This window comes from Terrapene carolina, unplaced genomic scaffold (genome assembly GCF_002925995.2).
Source record: "Terrapene carolina triunguis isolate 2854851 unplaced genomic scaffold, T_m_triunguis-2.0 Scaffold236, whole genome shotgun sequence".
In the NCBI taxonomy this organism is placed as follows: Eukaryota; Metazoa; Chordata; order Testudines; family Emydidae; genus Terrapene; species Terrapene triunguis.
The window spans coordinates 945,503-964,476 of NW_020664587.1; the positions used below are offsets into that span (position 1 = coordinate 945,503).

The window sequence follows — 18,974 nt, forward strand, 5'->3', positions numbered from 1 at the left end:
TGTAACTAGCTCACAAAACGGGGGGGGAATTCAGGGGGTGTAGGGAGATCACTGGTCCCGACTCCCCCCCACGGCGGGATCATGGCGGAGCCAGCACGGGCAGGCCTCGCCTTTGGCCCGCCCCCAGCAGCGAGCAGGAGGCGGGGCCCGGCTAGGGCGGGGCCTGTTTGCGTAGAACTGAGCTCCGATCACGTGACGGGTGCCGGCCCCTGTTGGGCACGGTGTCTGTGTCACGTGGGGGTCACCGTGTCACGGGCGATGGCGGCTCCGCGGGAGCGCGGGGCGGGGGGCACCGCCGAGGAGGCGTTTCTCACCTTCTACAGCGAGGTACCTGCGCGCGGGCCCGCGTGGGCTCTCCGGGCTGGGCGGCCGCGCTTGGGCCTGGGGTGGCCCCTCTCGTAGCGTCTGGGCTGCCGAGGCTCTGCCCGGCCCGTGCCTCTCCTCCCCCCCCCCCCCGACGAGCCGGCGCTGGGGCAGTTGGGCAGCTGCCCCGAGCCCTGCAGAGCCGCTGCGACCCGCGAGCTGAGCTCGCCAGTGCCCCCTCCCCCGGGCGGTGCGCCCGGCAGCAGCGCAGGGGCATGGCCCGCCTTAGCCCCCGCAGGGCTCGTGGTTTCTGTCAGCCCCGCCCCCACTGCCGGCGGGGTGCTGCTGGCTGAGGAGCGCTTCTGACAATCAGCCCCGATAGTCGGGCACCTGGACGCGGGCCTGGGCCTCTGGCTTCAGGCTCCTGCATCCTAAAAAGCTTCATCTTCCTTTTCAATGCAAACCTGGATTCTGCAGCGGATGAGGCTGGAATCACTGTGGGAAGCTTCTCCTTGCCTTCGCCCAGACTTCGTTCATAAAGACAGATCCCTAGAAAAGAAACAAAGTGGATAGAGGCAACATTAGTGTCAATGGCAGCAAATATCCGACTACACATTTATCTACAGTGATTCTGCTAGTGAGACCAACCTGCAGCCCAAATGCACCACTTACTTTTTTCTGGCATAAGAAATGGTTCTTTTTAAAGTGGACTACATCCTTATGCTACTTCACCCCCCGCCCCAAAAAAAAACCCCAAAGGAAGGTAATTAACAAGTTACCTGTGTCAGAGGAACATGATCCTGTATAAGGTGTTTATTAGAGTCCAGTGCATACTGGCCACTGTGACACAGTAGGAGATAAACCAGCAGAATGCGTGTTCTAGGGTAGCCGAGTGAAGAGTGTAAATGATGAGGACAGATGAAGGTGCTGAATCTCTGTTCCGAGCTCACAAGGTGACCTAAAAGTTTCAGACTTAACCAAAGCTGCCGGTGAGAGGGGTCTTTCCCTTCCTTGTCAAGAGGGGGCTCATCTCACTACCCTTGTTGCAAATGAAGGGGATCCTAATGTGTGATATTTTAGTTGTACATACGGTACACTGTATTTTGAGGATCACACTCAGTGGGAATTGTACACTTCAGACAGCTCCCCTTTTTCATTATACCTGCACTGAAAGCAGCTTTGTGTGTGCACGCCAAGCACTGCACCGTTGCTGAACCTGTTCCACCTCATCACTTGGCCTCTTAGACAATCTGCCATCCCACATGAGTGCAGAGGATTTTCTTTTCCTTTTCCTGACTGTTAAGCTTTATCTTCACATAAACTTGCACCAGTTTAACATGAGCGCTGTCTACATATGAATGGTGTCCTTAGCCACTGTTTGCCAGAAGCTGAGAATGGGTGATGGGATGGATCACTTGATTACCTGTTCTGTTCATTCCCTCTGAAGCACCTGGCATTGGCCACGGTGAGAAAACAGGATACTGGGCTAGATGGACCTTTGGTCTGACCCGGTATGGCCGTTCTTATGTTGTGCTCGTTTAACTTAAATTGACTTTTAAACTGGTTCATTTGAACCAATGTATGTATGTGGACGCTCTTATTTCAGTTTAGCTTAATCCTATGGAGAAGAAAAAAATAGTAAGATGAACCAAAATTAGTCCACTCTTAAATAAATAAATCTGCACACACATTTGTGCCAGCTTAATTAAATCAGTTTAAAACCACACCTCTAGTTAAACCTGTGAAGGTTTGTGTGTCAATAAGACTTTAAGGGGCAGTTTATATAGCTTAGAGAATGGTGAAGGCTGAAGGTGAGCAGCATTGTTAGGATGTCAGGAATCAGATGGTACAGGGTTTAGGGCACAGCTGCTGAACAGGTTAGTGCAGGAAGAAGCAAAAGCAGTATCTGGACTGTTGTGGCTGAGGGCATAGAGAAGGTGAAGAGAGAGCATTGTTCTATAGCATTATGCAGCAAAAGAATAAAGTGAGCTCAGCAAATAGCTGAGCAAGGAAAGTCCCCACTGAGCTGATGGCTGCAGACCTGAGTCTGGGTGGGATGTTGTGTAGGTTGCCTTTGAATGAAACCCTCTGTCATGGTGGTCATACAATAATACAACTAATTTATGTGGTGATCACTCAGTTAATGAGGTGTCCTCTCCAGGTGAAGCAGATCGAAAAGCGTGACTCTGTTTTAACGCCAAAAAACCAGATTGAGAGACTGACCCGACCTGGATCCTCCTATTTCAACCTGAATCCATTTGAAGTAAGTTTGAGCCCTCTCCTTCTTATTGACTCCTTCTTAGAGATCCTTGTGTACCTACTGGATATTTAATAACCATTGAAAAATACATCCAGGCATAGTGCCGGATAGCAAGGGTTGACCAGACAGACTGTGTCCTCACGCTCCCTGCTCAGCCAATAGGAGGCAGAAGCTGTACATGCACCTCCTGTTGGCAGGTTTCACTGGTATGCTGTGTCACTGGGAGACTTGGCAGGTTTATGGCTGGCATCTTTTGGGTGAGGGTATAACACGACTGTCTCACCAGCTTCTGGTCTTATCAGACTCGACTCCATTGGTATTTACTGCTTGTGCATTTTATTTTGGACGTCTGAAGCAAAGCTTTAGAACAGATTGCTTCTTGGAATAAAGTTTTATGTAATTTGCAGGGCAGTAAGCAAATTCAGGTCAGTTACCTGTGGCACTTTAGAGGATCATCAAGGTATGTGAAATGAGGGTGTGCCCCCTTGCGCTCAGTGCATCATGCATTCATGCTGTAGCAAAGCCTTGAAGCTGTACTGTACATATAACAAACAGTAGCCTGAACTGGCTCTTCTGAGGGTGCTTTTGTGCAGGATCTCCTGTTCCTGTCTCTAGCCTGAGAAACTCTCAGCCTTCTATGTTTCTGAGTTTGAGCTAAAGAGGAGTCCAATTGCTCTGTCTGCCAGGGTGAGTCTGCAGAATAGTTCTGCGCAGAATCCTGACACTTGGTTAGAAAGTGGACACATTTTTTCAGAAAACCCTGTGAAATCCAACAGCTACACAGGGTTTTTCTTCCTGGAATTAAAGTTAATTTCCAATTTCTTTAATTAACATCATCTGCTGCAGTGCCTATAGACTTAAGAGTTGAGCTAGCACAGAAGTTCCCCAGATCTTTCATTCAGCAGACCAGTTCATAAGAGAGATTTCCTAAATTCAAATACACCCTAATGGGCACTTCCTCGGACAAACTTCCAAACTCTGGACCACAAGGCTGTCACTCAAGAACCAGGCAGTGAAACTCACCATCTGTTTTCATTTCAAGATGAGAAAAATGCGTAAATTAAACAAACAGTATTAATGGTATAGACTGTCATAGGTATTCAATCAGATCAATAATCAAAAGTGATGTTAGTAATTTTGGGCAGGAAACAGGTTGTTAAAAATGACTTAACCTGCCAGTATTTCACTAAATACTACCAGCTCCGATTTTCTATTCCAGACAAGTTGAGCTGTACTGCAGGGCTGAAATTGGAGTTAGCAGCTAAAGGTGGCTTCCTGGCACCTTTGCATCACTGAGATACTGGGGCCAGCCGGAGACTGGAACAGCAACATGCTCCAGCCACGCCCCCTCTGACTGACTTTTTGTCCCTGTATGCCAGTGAAACAGGTGTTACAGGGCTGGGCCACAGGGAACCTGACAATTGGTGCCTGTCATGAAACTCTCTCTGCTGTGGGTACTTCTAGGTACTACAGATGGATCCTGATGTCACAGATGAAGAAATAAAGAAGAGGTTCCGGCAGGTATGTGGCCATTGTGTTGGTCTAGCTGTGGTAGTGCCGAATGTCTCTGGAGGGACCTTGAGAACTTGAGCAAAGCTGGGTCAGCTGTGTATGAGCATAAGGAGAATGCCCATTAGGGACTAGCCCTTTCACTTTTTTGTAGCAGCTCTTGCTATCTGTAGTGGCTGAGGTATGAAGGCTGCATATTGGCGGGGAAATAGCCTTTGCTGCGGAGCAGTGCGTGGCCTGGTCTGAGGAGAAACTGGTCTTGGTTTGACCAAGAGAGTGTTGAAGTGCCCAGTGCATATTTATGTTAGCAAAGTCCATGACCCTGCCCCTAATGATGGATTGTATGTGTAGCTAAGGAGTCCAGTGAGCACTTGACTTTTGCAGAACAACTCTCTTATCCTGCCAGGGAACTTCCCGGTATTTTGGGAGAACAGGATGTGGTGAAGGGGATTCTACTCCCAACTGTTGCATTGCATCTTCCCCAAATACTCCTATGGCCTGAGGAAATGAGCATGGGGCTGGGAGTCAGGTGGCCCTGAGTTATTTCTCAATGTCTATGACTTGCTGATCTTAATTCTCTGCACTTTGCATCCCTTGCATAGTGAGGGAGTTCAGGCCTTTCAACTGAAATATCCTGTGCCCTAGAAATAACCTCACTGAGGAGCAGACCATATCTGTGTGCAGCAGAGTTTTGAGCTAGGCAGTGGACAGGGGCCTCTGGAGCAGCAGGACTTAAGGAAGGGTGTTTGTTCTACACTGTGATCAGCACAAGCTAAGGACTGAGCGTTCTGTCAGAAGTGCTTTTATTGAGCCCTTGTGGATCTGTGGAATTATGATGCCCACCTAAAATTTAGCCCTAAAGCTGCCACTGGTTAGAATGTCCTCTTCAGACCTTTACTGATACTACACGAAGTGGGGAAGCTCCAGTGAGTCAATTTTCTCTTCACTAGGAGAGAATCCTGTGCTATATAAGCAGTGTGGTGTCTTTTTAGCTGATGCTTTTCTCCTGTCGGATGTCGCTTACCTCAGAAAGAGTGCTTTTTTCCATAGAGGCATCTATGAAATATCCATTATCTGTAAAAACTATTCTAATCTTGCAATACTTTCTCGTTCTTTGTAGTTATCCATATTGGTACATCCTGACAAAAATCAAGATGATGCTGAAAGAGCCCAGAAGGCCTTTGAAGGTAATATCCCTGACAGTGTCACATATGGTGCTATTGTACTGGTATTTCTCCTTAGCTGGTTTTGATGCTTTAATTTATTAGATCAGGAGAGAACTTGTTCTCTTCCCTGGATGGTGAGGGACTGCAAACTGGGCCTTGAGTGCAGGTGCGTTTGGAGAGAGAGAAATACAGCTATTCAGTATGATTACTGTCTCTTACAGCTGCAGAATTCCTCTAGGTGGCAGCAGTTGCTTTGTTACAGTCTGATAATAGACAAATTGAAACTCAAGTGGCATATAGATCTAGTGGGACTTCTCTAACTGGAGTAGAAAAACATGTGCACTGTGTGTAGGGCAGTGTTTTGTGGGTTTTAGCCACACACTTTGCACTAAAGCCAGTAGGAGTCATGCAGTATAAAACTAACTGCCTTATGCTCTAAAACCCCACCACTTACTGGGACTGACAATTTCAAGCCTAATGAATCCTAAATGTGGCCCAAGGAAGGTCTTTGCCATTGGAGTCTGTATTGATATTTCTTCTAGCTAGTCAAGTTGTGACTGACCTAGGAGATCCCTGGAAACAGTCTATAAAAGTCACGTAGTAGCTTAGACTCATAGTGTTTTGTGAATGTGTTTTTTGTCAAATGAATTAAAGTTCCATTCCATTACATGTAATGGCAGACAGCTAAAAAGTGACACGTTTTTAAAGTGCTTATATATAAATGCTAGAAGTCTAAATAATAAGATGGATGAACTAGATTGCCTCGTATTAAATGAGGGTATTGATATAATAGACATCACAGAAACTTGGTGGAATGAGGATAATCAATGGGACACAGTAATACCAGGGTACAAAATATATCGGAAGGACAGAACAGGTCATGCTGGTGGGGGAGTGGCACTATATGAGAAAGAAAGCGTAGAATCAAATGAAGTAAAAATCTTAAATGAACCAAACTGTACCATAGAATCTCTATGGATAGTAATTCCATGCTCTAATAATAAGAATATAGAAGTAGGTATATACTACCGAGCACCTGACTAGGATGGTGATAGTGACTTTGAAATGCTCAGGGACATTAGAGAAGCTATTAAAATAAAAAACTCAATATTAATGGGGATTTCAACTATCCCCATATTGACTGGGTACCTATCACTTCAGGACAGAATGCAGAGATAAAGTTTTTTGACGCCTTAAATGACTGCTTCTTGGAGCAGCTAGTCCTGGAATCCACAAGAGGAGAGGCAATTCTTGATTTAGTCCTAAGTGGAGCACAGGATCTGGTCCAAGAGGTGAATATAGCTGGGCCGTTTGGTAATAGTGAAAAAATATAATTCAATTTAACATCTCTGTGGCAGGGAAAACACCACAGCAGCCCAACACTGTAGCATTTAATTTCAGAAAGGGAGACTGCACAAAAATGAGGAGGTTAGTGAAACAGAAATTAAAAGAACAGGAGTATTTGTGGCACCTTAGAGACTAACAAATTTATTAGAGCATAAGCTTTCATGGGCTACAGCCCACTTCTTCGGATGCATATAGAATGGAACATATATTGAGGAGATATATATACACACATACAGAGAGCATGAACAGGTGGGAGTTGTCTTACCAACTCTGAGAGGCCAATTAAGTAAGAGAAGAAAAACTTTTGAAGTGATAATCAAGATATCAAACTGTCTGTACTGGGCTAAGAAGTGTGAGAATACTTACAAGGGGAGATTGGCTGAGCCATTACAAACATTGAATCTATCTCCCCTTGTAAGTATTCTCACACTTCTTAGCCCAGTACAGACAGTTTGATATCTTGATTATCACTTCAAAAGTTTTTTTTCCTCTTACTTAATTGGCCTCTCAGAGTTGGTAAGACAACTCTGTTCATGCTCTCTGTATATGTGTATATATATCTCCTCAATATATGTTCCATTCTATATGCATCCGAAGAAGTGGGCTGTAGCCCACGAAAGCTTATGCTCTAATAAATTTGTTAGTCTCTAAGGTGCCACAAGTACTCCTGTTCTTTTTGCGGATACAGACTAACATGGCTGCTACTCTGAAACCAGAAATTAAAAGGTACAGCGCAAAAAGTGAAATCCCTGCAAGCTGCATGGAAACTTTTTAAAGACACCATAATAGAGGCTCAACTTAAATATATACCACAAATGAAAAAAACATAGTAAGAGAACCAAAAAAGTGCCACTGTGGCTAAACAACGAAGTAAAAGAAGCAGTGAGAGGCAAAAAGGCATCCTTTAAAAAGTGGAAGTTAATTCCTAGTGAGGAAGATAGAAAGGAGCATAAACTCTTGCAAATAAAGTATAAAAATATAATTAGGAAGGCCAAAAAGGAATTTGAAGAACAGCTAGCCAAAGACTCAAAGTAATAGCAATTTTTTTTTTTAAGTACATCAGAAGCAGGAAGCCTGCTAAACAACCGGACAATCTTGAAGCTAAAGGAGCACTCAAGGACGAGAAGGCCATTGCGGAAAAACTAAATGAATTCTTTGCATCGGTCTTCATGGTTGAGGATGTAAGGGAGATTCCCAAACCTGAGCCACTCTTTTTAGGTGACAAATCTGAGAAACTGTCCCAGATTGAGGTGTCATTAGAGGAGGTTTTGGAACAAATTGATAAACTGAACAGTAATAAGTCACCAGGGCCAGATGGTATTCACCCAAGAGTTCTGAAGGAACTCAAATGTGATGTTGCAGAATTACTAACTGTAGTCTGTGACCTATCATTTAAATCAGCTCCAGTACCAAATGACTGGAGGATAGCTAATGTGATGCCAGTTTTTAAAAAGGGCTCCAGAGATGATCCCGGCAATTACAGGCCGGTAAGCCTGACTTCAGTACCAGGAAACTGGTAGAAACTATAGTAAAGAACAAAATTGTCAGGCACATAAATGAACATAATTTGTTGGGGAAGAGTCAACATGGTTTTTGTAAAGGGAAATCATGCCTCACCAATCTACTGGAATTCTTTGAGGAGCTCACTGAGCATGTGGACAAGGGGGATCCAGTGGATATAGTGTACTTAGATTTTCAGAAAGCCTTTGACAAGGTTCCTCACCAAAGGCTCTAAGCAAAGTAAGCTGTCATGGGATAAGAGGGAAGGTCCTCTCATGGATTGGTAACTGGTTAAAAGATAGGAAACAAAGGGTAGGAATAAATGGTCAGTTTCCAGAATGGAGAGAGGTAAATAGTGGTGTCCCCCAAGGGTCGGTACTGGGCTCAGTTCTGTGCAACATACTCATAAATGATCTGGAAAAAGGGGTAAACAGTGAGGTGGCAAAATTTGCAGATGATACAAAACAACTCAAGATAGTTAAGTCCCAGGCAGACTGCGAAGCACTACAAAAGGATCTCTCAAAACTGGGTGACTGGGCAACAAAATGGCAGGTGACCTTCAATGTTGTTAAATGCAAAGTAATGCACATTGGAAAACCATAATCTCAACTTTCAAATCTCAACTATACATATAAAATGATGTTGCCACTCAAGAAAGAGATCTTGGAGTCATTGTTAATAGTTCTCTGAAAATATCCACTTAATGTGCAGCGGCAGTTAAAAAAGCGAACAGAATGTTGGGAATCATTAAGAAAGGGATAGATAATAAGACAGAAAATATCATATTGCCTCTATATAAATCCATGGTACGCCCACATCTTGAATACTGCATGCAGATGTGGTCGCCCCATCTCAAAAAAGATATATTGGAATTGGAAAAGATTCAGAGAAGGGCAGCAAAAATGATTAGGGATATGGAAGGGCTGCCATATGAGGAGAGATTAATAAGACTGGGACTTTTCAGCTTGGAAAAGAGACGACTAAGGGGGGATATGTTTGAGGTCTATAAAATCATGACTGGTATGGAGAAAGTAAATAAGGAAGTGTTATTTACTCCTCATAGCACAAGAACTAGGGGTCACTAAATGAAATTAATAGGCAGCAGGTTTAAAACAAACACAAGGAAGTATTTTTTCATACAATGCACAGTCAACCTGTGAAACTCTTTGCCAGAGATGTTATGAAGGCCAAGACTATAACAGAGTTAAAAAAAAACTAGATAAGTTCATGGAGGATAGGTCCATGAGTGACTATTAGCCAGGATGGGAAGGGATGGTATCCCTAGCCTCTGTTTGCCAGAAGATGGGAATGGGCGACGGGGATGGATCACTTGATGATTCCCTGTTCTGGTCATTCCCTCTGGGGCACCTGGCATTGGCCACTGTTGGAAGACAGGATACTGGGCTAGATGGACCTTTGATCTGACCCAGTATGGCCACTCTTATGTTCTTATGTTCTTGTTAGCTGTGGACAAAGCATACAAGTTGCTACTGGACCAGGAGCAAAAGAAGAGGGCCTTGGATGTGATACAGGCAGGGAAAGAATATGTGGAACATACTGTAAGTACTTCATGTGTAACAGCCCTTGGTGCTTAGAGAATTGTTGTCATTTAGTTGTACAGCACAGTGTATGCTAAAGGCAGAATCGGTGAGCTGTCCAAAACCCAGAACAGATCTGTGCCTCAAGGAGCTACAGTCCAGTTGCATGAGCGAGAATGAACTTAAACACAAGTAATTGGGCTCAATACAGGGGTAACTGGGTAAAATGGCCTGCGATATACTCAAGGTCAGACTAGATGGTCTAATGTTCCCATTTGGCCTTAAACTCTAAGAATGAATGATACTGAACAAACACAGGGAGGCAGAGGGTGGTTAGAACTGGATGTGTAGTGGGGCAGGTGGGTTTTGGGAAGAAGCCCTGTAAAGTGAGGGAGGAAGCTGAAAGGTAGGCTTAGTCATACACACTAAACTGGAGAAACAGGCTGATAAGGGGAAACGCAGGGGCTCTCTAAACCAAGAAACTCACCTGTTCTGCTAGCGATTGTGGCAGACTTCTCAGTAGACTGGTACAAAGTAAGTGTGTGTGTGTGTATGTATATATATTTATATCTATATCTAGAGCCACAACACTTGGATAGTGAGGAGTCCGGTGGCACCTTAAAGACTAACAGATTTATTTGGGCATAAGCTTTCTTGGGTAAAAAAATCCACTTCTTCAGATGCATGGAGTGAAAATTAGATACAGGCATAAATATATATTGGCACATGAAGAATTGGCCTTCAACACTGGTTCTCCACTTGTAAGGTAACTCCCTTTTCTTGATGTGCCAATATATATTTATGCCTGTATCTGTAATTTTCACTCCATGCATCTGAAGAAGTGGGGTTTTTTTTACCCATGAAAGCTTATGCCCAAATAAATCTGTTAGTCTTTAAGATGCTACCTTACTCTTCGTTGTGTTTGTGGATACAAACTAACACGGCTATCCCTCTGATACTTAACACTTGGATGTAATGTAAAACACAAATCCAGGTTAAGGTCTCTCTGCAAAACACCTAGTTACGTGGGTGTGTCGGGGTTAAAGAATCAGCTGGACACCACTAACCTAACACCAATAAAATGCTCTTTTTGTTCTGATGTATGACGCTCTTTAGGTGAAAGAAAAAAAGAAGTTGTTAAAGAAGGAAGGAAAGCCAACCAACGTAGAGGAGGATGATCCGGAAGTAGTAAGTTGCATGAGAGCAGATATTTTTGGGACTGTTTAAAGGGGCTGAAAGTCAAAGAGGAATCTGTTCTTGGCCCTATGCAGTTTTGAGTGATCCCTTCCCAGTCATCCCATCCCAGTTTCTGGCACTTGAAGTTTTAGGGACACCTGGAACAGGGGTTGCATCTGTGACCATCTTGGCTAACAGCCATTGATGGACCTATCCTCCATGAACTTATCTAATTCTTTTTTTAACCCAGTTATACTTTGGCCTTCACAACATCCCATGGCAACTGTGCGTTGTGTGAAGAAGTACTTCATTTTGTTAGTTTTAAGCCTGCTGGTTGTTCATTTTATCCGGTGACCCTAGTTGTGTTATGTGAAGGGATAAATAACACATCCTCATTCACTTTCTCCTTACCATTCATGATTTTGAAGACCTCTGTCATATCAGCCCTTAGTCATCTCTTTTCTAAGCTGAACAGTCCCAGGCTTTTTAATCTCTCCTTGTATGGAAGCTGTTCTTCTAATCATTTTTGTGTCTATACCGTTTCCAATTCTAATATCTCTTCTTTGAGATGGGGCGACAAGAACTCCATTCAGTATTCAAGGTGTGGGCATACCATGGATTTATATAGTGTGTTATGATGTTTTTTGTCTTATTATCTATTTCTGTCCTAATGGTTCCTAACATTGTTAGCTTTTTTTGACTGCTGCTGCACATTAAGTGGATGTTTTCAGAGAACTATCCACAATGACTCCAGACTAGAGGTCAGCTAGGTGAGCATAGTGGTCCTTTCTGACCTTGGAATCTGTGACTATTAAGCAGTTTTTATTTCTACAATGATACAGAAACACTTGTCTGTGACTTGGAAGAGCGTATGTTTCAATAGGTATTTAGAAACTAAAGGATGTTCTTCTAGTTTGTCTTTTGTTCTTACAAAGGGACGTTCTGTTGACAGCTAATAAAGAGCCCTTAGTGAAGTACCATTGTTTACTTTCCATTTGTTTCTAGAAGTTCCTTGTTATGTATGTTGGTTATTAAAGGTTCTTTTGTTTAAATCCAGGTTTCCCATTTTTCAGCATGTTTTTTAGTGTAGAATGATTTTGCAGTGAAGTCCATAATACCTGGGTAGTGATCTCATGTCCTTTCCGTAGCAGCAGTCAAGGCTACATTGCAGGACTCAACAGAAGAGTAGCAGGGCTTGTCAGTGAGAGCTTTGATTCTGACTCTGCTTTAGTAATAGCAAGTGGGAAAAAAGACTATGGCAGGCTAACAAAGCTCTTTTCTGATGCAGGCCATAATGTGAGATGACTCCTCCCTGCCCCCCATTAGTTTGGGTTGCTATTAAGGCTGGCTGCCTTGTAAATAAGAGAGCATTACAATTTTTTGAGCATTAAAATTCTGTCCTGTGGGCCTCCAAAAGGTTCAGGATTTTGACCTTGGGTGATACTTGACTCTTGCTGTGGAAGGAGGTGCTGGGTAGGGATTTTGGGCAGAGTGCCTCCCCCCCCCCCCCCCCCCCCCCCCCCCCCCCCCGCCGCATGCTTTCCCCACCAACGGCAGAACTGAAGTGGGGTGCACTTCTTCACTCCAGCCAACCGTACCCAATAGGCTGTGTGACCAGAGTGTTTCTGTGCAGCATTATCCCGTTCCTCTGGCTCTGCAGTTGCTGGTAACAGGGATCCTGAGGTAAAGGGTAATTGTCCCCCTAGCGAGGGAAGGCTGGAGTGGCCTGCTGACCTGTCAGCTCCTGTGGAGGTCAATGGAAATGCATTAACTTGGATGCCAAGAGTTGAGCTTTTGTGCCACACCACATTATGATTAATGCCCTTTGACTATGGGTCTCATTTGGAGCTTCTTACTTGTCTCTAATAACCCCTGGATGCTAGACTGTAGACTAGACTAGGGCTAGTGTAAAACAGAGGCTTATGTAACCACATTATGATACATTGATGTTGAAATAAAGTTCTGTTGCTTACAGTTCAAACAGGCTGTGTACAAACAGACAATGAAGCTCTTTGCTGAACTGGAAATTAAAAGGAAAGAGAGAGAAGCTAAAGAGATGCATGAAAGGTATGAGCACACCGGAGTTCCGTCTGTGTGAATGAGGATCTTTTTTCAAGTTTACTGAGAAGAAATAATGTCATGACTGCAGAATTCTGTGTGTGTAAATTTACGGTGTGGAGACTTGGTTTGTAAAGACAATGTTATTTTAAACTGAGGATACTGGCATTTCCCAGAGGAACAATTAAATAAATTGGCACGTATGTTTGTATGCAAGTAGTGTGCAAAGGGCTAAGTTCCTAATGTTAATTACGTGCCTGAAATCTTTTGGGTGTTGTGTGGTGTCATTTGGTGACATCCATGTCCTGGTGGCTCACAAGTCAGTTTTTATATGGTCTAGTGTGTGTGTGTGTGTATATGTATATATATATATAAATATATATATATTTTTTTTTTTCATCTGTATGGTTTGCAAGTAGGGTCTTGTATCAATAATGCTGCCTTCGGTTGCACTTTTCTTCTACTAGATGCTTAGAAGTGAGTATTTCATCCATCTGTTCTGATAAGCAGTTAGTCTCCCTTTTGCAATCAGAGCAGATGTCTCTGTGGTGAGGGGTTTTGTGTGTCTTTTTAATGTAGATGCTGGTGGGTCCATAACTACTGCTTTATGGCCTCTTGTACAGGAAGCGACAGAGAGAGGAGGAAATCGAGGCTCAAGAGAAAGCCAAGCGAGAACGAGAATGGCAGAAGAACTTTGAGGTAATCTGCAGCATAACCAGTTGCTACCTGCATTTAGGGAGTCATATCCGCTCTTGGGTAGGCTGCAGAGCATGTACACGAAGAACAAGGAAGATCATCCCATCCACTAAAGGCACGAGGCACTCCAAGTAGGCACATTTTAGTGAAGGATCCTATAGGAACCTGTTTGCTGCCTTATTGATGGGCAGGAACCAGACCCTTGCGTGTCTCATGAGTACTGAAGGGTGTCTCACTGCCAAGGGAAAGGATGTGATCCCTGCCCCTTCTGAGAGTAGGTGTCTGGTGAATTGCAGTCCAGTGTCTTTCACCTCCAGGTCACCGACTGATGTCTACCCCAAGTCAGGAGATTGGGTTGCCTCTGAGCCCAGGTCATTGGTGACCAATAACAGTTAACCTCTGATGGCTGTTCAACAACCAGTGTGGAATTAGTCGGTGGGTCCCAGGCTAGTTTCAGGTGGTCAGGTGCTCACATCACAAAAATTGCCATCTCAATTTGCTGAGATTGCCAGAGGCGCAGAGTATCAAAGACCAAATGGGGGCAGAGGTGGAGCGCCCCTCTAGGTGTGCTAATGTTGGGAACTGGAGTAATTGACACCCCCCCACACACACCCCTCTCTAGCTAGGAGAGAAGGTTTAGAGACAGAAGAGCATGTAAATTCTTGGTCAGAGCCTGTGTATGTTGTTGGAGGGGAGACCCTTGCTGAGGTTGTTTCAGGTTTCTTGTTTCTAGGAGAGATTCTCCTCTGAGTTCTCAGTGCTGCAAGACAAATGTTTTTGCTTCAGATGAGATTCGGACCTGGAAAGTGACCCTGAAAATGGCACCCTAAAGTTCCATGTTCCTCTGACTCCATTTCAAACCCGCTGAGTTCACAAATAAAAAGCTCTTTCTGGCAGCCAGTGGTATACGCTCCTTCTGGTCACTCGAGGCTCTTTCTGGCATGTGCATCAACACCAGCAACAAAGGTTTGGCAATCAGAATGTAGTGAACCATTCTGGCCTGAGAGCCAAAGGGGAATCCAGCTTCCCTCCCAGAGCTGAGACTCTGCAGGGTAATTTAACCTCATTTTGTGTTACTGAAGCCAGTAGCTCTGACAGCTTCACATAGGGAGCAGGTCTCCGGAGTAGGAAGAACCATATTTATTCAGTTACGTTCCAGACAATAACTGCATTTTATATAGTAAACTGGACCCAGGTTTGTATTTTAGAATGGATTCATTTTCTAGTAATGCTCCTGCTGCGTCTCCATCTGACTCGCTAGTGTTTGTTCATTTATGTCTTGCTTTCCTCTCTGCTGCCTCATGCTCCAGTCTGAGTCTGCTTCCTAGAATTCTAGGAGTCAGGAAAGGAAAGGATCAGTTAGTGCCTTGTCTGTCCCTGGACAGTGAGAGATGGTTTCCTATGTCGTCAGACACCACCGGTGTGGTGCTCTGCTCTGTTCAATGATGATAACAGTCGGCTGTGTGTGTGTGTGTTCTCCCTGTGTGCTGCCCCAGCTCTGCAGATCGCTGGCACAGCAGACCCCGAGAGAACCCCCAATGACCACAGACTCCGATAAGGTACGAAGGCATCCGGCCAGCTTTATTGTCAAACGAAACACAGTAATAGTTTCCCGCAGACATATACTACGAATATGTGCCCCCTGACAATGGACACAGCTCAGTCAGTGGTGGGACACTCCACTGCCCCCTAGGCCGGACAAAGACACCGCCCCAGGGATGCATTCTTATACACAGGTACAAACAAGTTACACATCACTCCTGACGCATTGAGGTACAATCCTTCTGTGTGTTGGGATGCTGCCTCTCTCCTGGTACATGTTGGTTTGAACCAACAAGTCTATCCATCATATTATCCTTTTGACCCTGTTGTTTAGGATGGGTCAGGCTGTTCCTTCTTATCTCTGTGGAGAGTGTTCATACTGGACTGTTCTGGTGCCATCCTGGAACCTGTTTATACTATTAGTGCTTGATACCCTTTAGGTATGTGTATACATGCAATTAGCAGCCTTCTTCTTGCCAACTTCTGGGAGCAGGGCCTGCCTCTGGCTCACCGCTTAACTTTGCTTTGTGTTAGCGAAGTCTTGACCATTCCTTTGGTTCAGGCCTCAGGCCTTATGCCAGGCCTCTGATACCAAGGGTTTATGTTTCAGGGCCTCATCTTACTACATCCTACAGGGCATTTGGCAGGGTGTGGCCGAGACATTTTGAGATGACCTGCAAAGGAGGAGCCCTGGAGAGTTGTCTCTTTGACTGGCCTGAAAGTTCTCTTAACTTTTCCTGCTGTGTTTTTATGTCCAAAATTCAGATTGTCATGTGAATTTTGTTCTAGGGGCACCTGGAGAACTGAGAAGGCTCTGACATCACCAATATAACAGAAATGCAACTGAATAATTGAAAGAAGGGATTTTTATTCAGACAGTTGAAAACTCTGGTTTTGTTTAAACCATTTAATTCAGACATCCCTCAGACATTTGTGAGAAAAGCTCTTTGCTCAAGATTCAGCTCTCTTCACCTATTCAATTATGGGTCAGCAGAGTCCCCAGCCCAAATTGGGAAGAAAGTCTAGACATTTTGGATATTGGTAGGATTAAAAGCAGGAGGAAAAAATGCTTTTAAAAAGCTCCAAATCCTTTTTGGATGTTAGCAACAACAGGTACAGTCGCCCCTTCTGTGCAGGTCACCATCCCTAACTGAGACTGGGGGTGGGGCTGGGGAATTGCCAGCTTGGTACTTGTGGCCCTTTCCCTAATGTCTCTTTTCTGGTACTTTGGTCCCTCTCTGTGCTCCTCCTTGTATTCTGAGTTGGTCTGGATCAGCTATATTGTCTGTTTCCACCCCAAGGGGCTTTCTATTGTGTGCTCCCTCCTGCATTTCCAAATGCTCACAGCTTTATTTTACAACAATTATTGTTAAAGTTGGCGTGTGTGGCTCAGTGGGGGCTATTTAGGCCTGGCAGGAGAGTTCAGCCATTTATAGTGATCGCTATGAAGAACAAGCAGGTCAGAACATCCCACCGCGCTCATGCACACTCTGAAAATTCTCGTTCACACAGATTCCAAGCCTGGAAAGTTTCCCCCAGTTGAGAGTATGTGAATTAGGGGCCTAGAATGGAAGCTGTTGTGCAGCTTTTCCCAAGCAGGGAGCTGGGTCCGCTGCAGTGCGAGGATGCCCAGAGTTTTCAGCCTGAGGCCTAATGTGTTAGCGTTAGTCTGTGCACACTGTTGGTACTAGTTTAAATAGCTGTAGAAACTGGTCTAGTTAAATCAGGTCAACCCCCTAGAGTGGGTGCAGTTATTCAGGTATGAAGGTGCCCTAGCTCATTCCCCTAAATGTGTGGAAATGAGTTATACTGGTTTAAGTCTCTTCGTACCAGGATAACTGGCCACCCTAGGAGGCTGCTCTGATTTAACTGTTGGGGTTAAAAAGTCATCCCTGAATTGAAATATTTAAATTGGTACAAAATCTGTGTCTAGACCTGCCTTGGTTCAGGAGGGCCCAGAGGCTATAGTCAGCACATTGGGGCAGACTCTGTGATTGTTCTGCGTGCTGCTCAGATGATGTGAAGGAAACACCCACCCACCCACCAGGACACTCCTTGTTCTGTCCCACTGTCTGGGGCCTTCAGCCTGTCGGCTGATAGGAGCAAGGTCTGTGGGGTGCCCTCTTGAGGCTGACCCCCCTTCCAGTTATGTCCTAGAGCTGGTGGAGGAGGAGAGTAAAACATACTGCTGAGAGCCCTTCTTCTGCCACACCTCTGTAACGGGGATGGCTCAGGAAGGGGGTGGTGTGAAAAAACGAAGTGGTGGCTGGGGTGGAGGTTAATACTGCGGCATAGGCACACAGGCTTTACTGGGATGTGGGGTGGGGAAAGGCTGAGAGCTGTGACCTAGGACTCAACAGAGGCTTGGTTCTTGGCTGATTAATCGGTGACTTAAGGCAGAGATGGGAAGTGAGGTTTCTTGTTTGCTTTGTGCTAATGAGGATTTGATGGCCCCAATTACTGCTGCAAACCCCTGGCTAGTCTCTGCTAGAGCAAGACACCAACATACTTCTCTTGCACTGGGGGGATTGGAAACCATCCAGCAGCTACCCTTGGTTATATTCTTGTTCATCTGCTCTTCTCAGTCCCTGTCTGCTGTCCAGTGGCCTTCCAGGAGCTGGCAGTCATCTACACTCTTGATAGGGCAGTGGTCCCCAAACTTTTTCAGTTGCACGCCCCCCCCTTAGCTGGTCCACACCCCACTCGGAAGCTGTGGTCAGGAGCCGGGGCCGAGAGCGGGGCCAGAGCCACGGTCAGGAGTCGGGGCCAAGAGCAGGGCCAGGTGGTGCTCCCTCCCCACTCCCTGTGGGGGCTGGCCGAGGACCCCCCTGGTGCCCCTTGAAAGTTCCTCTGTGCCCCCTTTGGGGGGGGTGCACCCCACAGTTTGGGGACCACTGTGCTAGGGGATCTCCGTGGGGAGTGCCCTCTGCTGGGCAAAAGAAAATGCCAGCAATCTGCTGGAGTTGGTAGGAGGTGACCTATTCTTGGCTCTTGTTAACCCTTCCTCCTCCTTTGTCCTGCTCAGGAGAGTCGGGATGGCCGTGTGGACAGCTGGAGAAACTTCCAGGCAAATACAAAAGGGAAGAAAGAAAAAAAAAACAGGACCTTTCTGAGACCTCCCAAAGTAAAAATGGAGCAGCGCGAATGAGTCTGGCGGCAGCTATGCACGAGCAAGTCTCCTCAGCCCCTCCCTGCTTTTAAGGACTTATTGGCCTCTAGAGTAATACTTGCTTTTTAGTAGATTGCTTGGTTCCGGTACAATTGAATATTGGTCAAAGTATTTTTTGTACTCTGTACATTTGAATTAGGATCGTGGTATAAAATCAGTCATGAACCAGCTGCTCATAGACTAACTGGCTTAGGAGGGTCCTGCTGTTGTTGCTGTCCTGTTTGTTTGCAGCCCCGTAATTTAATGTTTTGTACTTCACAGAGATTGTGTTGTTACACCATCTTCATGTATAGTTTTGTGAGAGTCGAATTAAACAAGATGCTTGAAATGGTGCCTGGCATCTTCCCAGGCCTCATCCTTCTCAGCGAGTCAAACTTTGGAAAGATCTCTACCAGCCAAGGGTCATTTGCCAGCCCGACACGGGTGGGGGGGGGGGGGGGGGCTTGAGCCTGACTTGGAGTTGTGCAGTTAAACCTTCTGCAGTTCCCCACCAAAGTGTGTGGTGCTGAAAGCCACCCCCTGTGTCTGATTCCTAAACTGCAATCTCCTGGCTCTCCAGTTCAGAGCTCTGGGAATCTCAGACTTGCTAGTCACCTTCTGTAAAGAAAATACTCTGTTCTGTATGTAAAATAAATTTTTACCCAAGTTATTTGATTCTTGCTCAGAATTATTCCAAAGATGCAAATTTGAGCTGTTGAGGGAAAACATCA

General features: G+C 45.2%; 1 protein-coding gene across 1 annotated transcript; it reads left to right on the forward strand.

Moving 5' to 3' along the window:
* Positions 1-221: 221 nt before the first annotated feature.
* On the forward strand, positions 222-18,687 carry DNAJC8 (DnaJ heat shock protein family (Hsp40) member C8). Its single transcript, XM_026657138.2, has 9 exons — positions 222-327; positions 2,465-2,566; positions 4,028-4,084; positions 5,193-5,259; positions 9,550-9,644; positions 10,740-10,811; positions 12,775-12,866; positions 13,481-13,556; positions 18,121-18,687. Exons 1-9 carry the CDS (start codon positions 259-261, stop codon positions 18,241-18,243), a joined length of 753 nt encoding a protein of 250 aa, XP_026512923.1. The 5' UTR covers positions 222-258; the 3' UTR covers positions 18,244-18,687.
* Positions 18,688-18,974: the final 287 nt, after the last annotated feature.